General features: G+C 42.1%; 1 protein-coding gene across 1 annotated transcript; it reads left to right on the top strand.

Annotated features, from left to right (window-relative positions):
• The first annotated feature begins 503 nt into the window (after positions 1-503).
• On the top strand, positions 504-5,491 carry tmem256 (transmembrane protein 256). Its single transcript, XM_030075576.1, has 4 exons — positions 504-645; positions 3,162-3,199; positions 3,955-4,035; positions 5,024-5,491. The coding sequence occupies exons 1-4, from the start codon at positions 567-569 to the stop codon at positions 5,165-5,167; spliced, it is 342 nt and encodes a 113-aa protein (XP_029931436.1). The 5' UTR covers positions 504-566; the 3' UTR covers positions 5,168-5,491.
• Positions 5,492-6,687: the final 1,196 nt, after the last annotated feature.

Raw genomic sequence — 6,687 nt, 5'->3', positions numbered from 1 at the left:
CTCCTGCTGAAATGTGTCATTGCAGTGTCAGATCCATTTGGCAGAGTTATGAAATCTGCCCGTGGGCTGAAACCGCAGCACGGCCGTCGCCATTTTGGATCCGGTTTCCACGCCGATAGAGGATGTTCCTTACTGCCTGGAGCCCCAGAATGAACGCGGTTTCCTCGCGCCGTAGTGCTGCCTTCAAGTACGGTCGGAAATATTTATTTAAAAAAAGAGAGGTGAGCGCATGGACGACCCATTCCCCCTAGTTGTTCATGATGTGCTCTAAGAAGTGCTCCGTGAAGCCAATATGTGTGTTTATATAAGTTTAAACTTTCTTTTCCAAAGCGCACAAAATGTTAACCCCAATTGTATAGCTGATAATCACCTATTCTCTTCATTAGCTCTGTCGATTTCCGAAATAAAAAAACAACGATGACAAAAATACTTTTGTTACAGGTCTTTCATTGCTTTCGGTAAGTGATTGAACTGCGCCGAACGACGGGAGCTATGAAGTACTATTTTCCGAGGAGACATTTAAGGCAGCATATCCTCCAGTCTTCCGCTTGTCACACGGACACAACATGACCGCTTCTCTCGTCCGGAGGCTAGCGGCGCTGTCAGGGGCTAGCGCGGTGGCAGCCGGGGCGTACGGGGCTCACGGTAGGTACCGACATATCCGTAATAACACCCTGCACCGTAATAACACCACGCTGGGCTGTTTTCATCAGGCAGGATAATCAACAACACCGCTCCTCCACGCTCGGCAGGGACTGTCATATGCCCATGTCACACTACCCTGTTGTTAGCCTCTCTCCAAAGTTACACCAGACTCTGTTGAAAAATACGGTACTTCAGTGTCACCTTGCTTAAAGCCAAAGAAACGAACACCTTAAAGTAAGACTCAAGGCTTCTCCTGGTCTTCTGGTAAAGTCGGCCTATAAACGATCCACCAAGCAGCATATTATCTATACTATGATCTGTTATGGTGGGAGACAGATGACTGTCAGTCGCAATTGGTTATCCTGTTATTGTTTTATTGAAGAGTAAAGTGCTGCGTTGTGTCTCTGAACAATGCCAACTGGAAGAGTGGTTCCTAAACAAAAGTGAACGCTCAACTGAGTGTGTCCCATTTTTCTGTAGCTGCTAGGCCTGTTAAAATTAAATCAACAGATTTTTAAATAATATTCGGGCTGCGCATATGAGGACTGTCCTTAACACTAATACCTGTGCTGAGATAATACAATGATTTTTAAACTGGGCTGTGACAGAGGCAAAGTACAAGCACGATTGTTTTGATGATAGGTTTTTCACTTTCACCCCTGTGACCCCACCTCTTTGAGACGTTGGATCAATACTGTTATCTTGCCTGGGAGAAAATGAGGGGGTTTGGTATAAATAACATTTGAGCACCCCTGGTGGTTCTCAGAATGCTGTTCAAGGACTCTCCAGTGGGCCTTGTGGAGGTTTTAGTGGCCCACAGCCAGATGAAGAAGAGGAAAATCAAATCAAAATTGAACTTTCAGTTGAGTGTTGGATTGTACGGTTTGGCTACTTTGGCTCAAATGAGTCCACATGGTGGTGAAATGTCCTCTTTAGTTGCTCCATGCTCCCTTGGGCTGACAATATTGTACTTGTGTCTCTTCATTCATTCATTCATTCATTCACTTCTGTAGCGCAGCAAAACAGTTCCCAAAATAACACTTTTAACACATAAGCCAATATACCTAATTTTTTGTGCGAGTATAATTATTTGTGAAAGCACTATCAGGTCATTTCTTCCTTGTGCAAAATTACAAGACAAGAGACATTTAATTTCCTTAAAAAATGTGTGCTGGTAGGCTCCTTGTTTTTGGCTGGACCAAGACAGCAGGGCCAGCCCTACAGACGTGAATGTCTATCTCTGATTGGCTGAGTCTTGGAGTTTCCCCATTGGCTGTTGCCTCTTTTAAAATGAAACAAACAGTTTGCTATTACTGTACATCTTCAGGTGGTGTTTACAGCGATTCCACTCATTAACTGCAGCTCACTCCAAATTCATCGCACGCTACAACAACAACACCAACTCCACATGGCTGCTTCACATGAACAGTAGTAGTATAACTACTACTGCTAAAAAAAGATTTTTTTTACATGGATAGAATATCAGCTACGATACAAGTTTCATGAGTCCCCCCTCTTTTGCATGCCCTTGTTGTACACAGAGCTGTTCGATTTCTGTCTGATCAATCAGTGGTCTGCAGTGTTTTCATGCCACTTTTTTAGTATCGGCTCAACTTGCTTGGAACCTCGATGGAGTTGATATCAAAAAAAGCACCAAGTCCAATCCAGAACTTTTGCCTGGCGGAAAACCAAAAAAGTCGAGTAGAGTTGAGTTGAGCTGAGCCGTACCACGCCGGTGGAAAAATGGCTTATTTCTTATTAGAAAAATAAATTGGTGATATTTAACTGTATAATTAATCAGGGTCTAAAAACTGCTGTCCAGTACAGCCGCTGTTCACAGAACTGAGGTCAAAACAGCCACGTTCTAAATGTAGTCACGCTGCTACTAACAAATTAGCCACAATTTTGCACATTGACCTTACAAGGTCAAGGTATACTCTAGGTTTTTACCCAGTCTACTTTACTTTGGCATAATCAGCTTTGTTTAAGTTTGTCCATGTGCTACAAGTGTTATTTTGGGATCCTGCTGTGCCGTGTGGAAGTGAACGGAGAGACACAAGTAAATGATCATCCCAGAGGAGCACGAAGCAGCTAATGAGGGTATTTCACCACCATGTGGACTTGTATCACACTTAGGGAACTATAAAACCCAACACGTACAAAGTTGGGTTTTGCTTTAAATGTAACAATTATTTCTTGCAACTAGAGACTTCTGCAACGAATCGGTCTCAGATACAAGCGCTCTCAAACCGTAGCTGTGGTTTCCTCTCCATTAACAGTGGAGACACTATTGCAGTTCTAATCAAAATCATAAGTAACCACAAAAATGCTGTGGTTCCTCTGGGTAAAGTCTCTCCAGATGGGCATATGTGGGCGAGATGAAAAGCTCCAGGAGCACCTAGTCTATGTATTGCCATTGTTATTTTTGTGTGAGTCACCTCATGTATTGCTGATAGCAGTGTTATACCATTATATACCATATATGTAATTTTCCTATCACATACCTCTTCTTGCAGGTTTCAAAAACAGCGACCCCGATGACTACCAGAGAGTGGTACGTTACATCATTATTGTCAATATTTTCCATCCCAACATTGTCATATGTTCTTCCTCTTTTGTTGCGAAGAGATTGGTGTGTCCTGTTGACAATTTTCAGCAGTGCAAGTCAACAGGAATTCAAAACAGCTCTCTCAAATCAAACCGCCGCATGCACTTAAATAGTCGCTGTTATTATAGGTGTCTGAACAGTCATATGCAAATTTGAAACTGGGATTTGGTTCAGTGGCCGTTTTGAGATTCAGCGATGATTTATCACGGGCCGTATTTCAAACATTCATTGCGAAGAGGCTTGCAATATTTTTTTCCCCTCCTTATTTACTTGCTCTATTGATATTGACAGACACTAACAGGGGACCGGTGCCAGTTCCTGCCAAAGTGAAATTATAGTATGATGTGAATATTTTTTGAATATGAAAGTACATCCGTTTATGGTCCTGGGCATTTCCTTTAAGAATGGAGACATTTACTGTCCCGTCTGCTGTTAAGGAATTTGGCCTGATTGATGACAATGATGTAATAGGTCCATGGCAATAACCCACCTCCTTCTTACATTAGTGGCCCATTAAATCCTTATATAGTCTAGTTACACTGTATAGTAATGGCTCACATCAAGCTTTATTTCTCCCTTTTTTTCAAATGTCCTTGATTCACTAAAATTATTGATTTGAGACGGCCAGGCTTTTGTAATCAATTTCCCTGTGTGTGTGTGTGTGTGTGTGTGTGTGTGTGTGTGTGTCTTTGTCTTTCCAGCTGTTTGAAACTGCCAACAAATACCACTTCTACCACAGCCTGGCTCTGCTGGGCGCTGCTCACTGTGGCAAACCTGCTGTGGTGAGTATAGAAGTCAAATGCCAATTCTCTGGCCTGGATGCACTTCAGTGTCCTTTAAAATTGAAATAGTCTGACAGACACTGAAATTCCACCTGACCTCCTCAGTAAATTACTATTCCTTTAGGCTATAATCACATAGTGCACTTTTTTTTTAATGCACCTGTGGCTTTTTCCAGTTAATGTCAACGCTTTTGTCACGGCGGGCATTTTCGCTCCCGACAAGGTGCATTGTCTGTCAGATGCACTGCGTTGTGGGATGCTGCCCTGTGTTTTCAAGTTGAAATATGACTCAACCTAACCCATGGCATGCCATATGTCAGTGCAGAAATAACCCTTGAAATAGCTGTGATCTAGGACTCCCGGACCAGATGATAAAACTGCCTTGCTCTCACTCGGAGGACATCTTGTACCTACATGGGCTACATCTCCCTTATCCATTTTTTATTTTCAGCAACCCTCTCCCCCACACATCATCACCTTAACAGCATTATTTCAGGTTAGCTAGCTAATGTGAATTAGATAGCTCGCCGGGTGTCCAACTGTGTTGCATAGCAACAAGAGCAATGTAATGCTCCGTCTGCCCTTGACCTCTTGCTCTCTCTATTACTTGTGACGCTTGTAGCTTCACCCGACTACATTGCACATCACATGTGGTCCTCTGCTGTCTTTGTATTACAGACTGCTTTTTTTAAAAAAACTTACTCATAATTTGAAATTGTGAAGATTTCCAAACTATCTGGTAAAATCTGGGTGAACAAGAAGTGCTTTATCCACTCTCAAAAACTGCCATTCAAGCAATATTTAGCAACGCATTGATCCAGCTTTATTTGTGAAGCTTAGTGCTTAGAGGCCAGATACACAAGACTATGGTAGCACAGGGCACCTTGCAATTGCAAATAAGAACATATTCTTAGTTAATTTGTTAATGTCAAAATCTGAGTTAAGAAAATAGGTGCTCATATTTCCCTGGTGTCTGTCCTCTTCACAGGCTGGCACCCTCCTGATAGCGGGCATGGGGATGTTCTGTGGCTCTCTGTACCACCAGGCCCTGACAGGGGACCCTGGCCTGCGCAAGGTGGCTCCTATGGGGGGCATGGCCATGATCGCCGGCTGGCTGGCCATGATTCTGTGAGCCCGCTGACAGCCTGCATCTCCTCCACAGGGACTCTGCGTGACATTAAACTGTCAAACTTCTTTATCAGTGAACTGAAGAGCTTGTGAGAGTTGGATGAGACACTAAAAGGGCTGTGTTACAATGTCACTCATCTGACCATTCCCCTCAGTGCTTGTGGGTGTCAGTGTGAGATAAGGCCACAGTGGGATTATCGCTTTACCTCCCGCTTTCTAGGTTCTGACTGGTGCCCTTTGACTCATTTTGTTTGTGTGTGTTTGGATGCATGAGAATGTGAATATGTTATATACTATGCCACAATTAAAGAGCATACCTCCTCAAAGACTCAGTGGTCATGACTTAGTGTAAAGCTCTCACATTAAATTAAAAAACAAAACAGAACTCATAATTCAGTAGTGATGTGTTCAAAACAACTAATATCCGCAGCTGCTGTCTTTAGTTATAGCAATTCCAAACATAGTTTAATGGTTAAACAACATTTGCATACACAGCAAAAAATACTTCATATTCACAGTTTTTGTAGCTGTCTCACAATGGCAAAATTATTTTGTATGAAACTGGAAATACATTTTCTTCCTGTGTGCTTTTGCACAACACTTATTTGCAAGTACATATATTTTGCAACTCAACATGTATTTCACTTAAATGTCCTGTAGAAATATATGTAGAAATTTACATACATACTAACATTTTTCAATATTTGTAAATTGTATTTTTTAAAATTTTATTTATTTATTTATTTATTTGCAAAATTGGTGATTTTTGTCCAGATTTAAATTACTATCTTAAATTTGCTGATACACCTTAGTTCAGCAACCATGACACTGCCTTTGAGTTTGTTTGCTGCAGCTGGATCCAACAGTGGTAACGTGTGAACATACAGTCCTACTGGACAGTATAACTCATGTTTGGGATGCTGACACTGACAGTGTAACATCTGTAAATATTTTGCATTGCGATGCACTATAGATTGTATGCCACTGGGTCAGATTTTGCATCTTCTGCTGAATTACTTTGCAGCACAAAATGTGAAGAGAGAACTGTTCTGGTACAAACAGAGAGAAAGCTTTTCTTTTAGCTGCAGTCTTTGCACCGGGAAGCTTGTGTGAAATGTCCTAATTTAGAAAAATACTAGCACTAACACCATGGGATCGAGCCGAGACAGAGACGACCAAATTGTCTTGGCCGCAGCCTCGCTTAGCATTAGCAAAGCATTAACTCTACAAGAGTGGTGTTGCCACCCCGGACCTGTTTACAACCGGCATCACAGGCATTTTGCCCATTCAGATTGTGTCTAGACATATTTAGCTGGATACACTTAACACTTGCCATTACTACTCTGCGTGCACTCACAGCGTGCACCACATCCTCTGGTATAAACAGTGAAATGGATTTCTCTTTGCCTTGCCAAATGCACATGGCACCTACTGGAATATTTGTATCCTCTAGAATTAACAGTCAACAAATCACCTTGTTTCTGTCCTGCCAATCCATTTTCAAGTATTTCGCTATGCAGGCTG

The sequence above is a fragment of the Myripristis murdjan genome, chromosome 18 (assembly GCF_902150065.1).
Source record: "Myripristis murdjan chromosome 18, fMyrMur1.1, whole genome shotgun sequence".
Classification (NCBI taxonomy): domain Eukaryota; kingdom Metazoa; phylum Chordata; class Actinopteri; order Holocentriformes; family Holocentridae; genus Myripristis; species Myripristis murdjan.
Note: the sequence above shows the minus strand (reverse complement) of the source record. Positions and strands in the feature narration are given on the sequence as shown.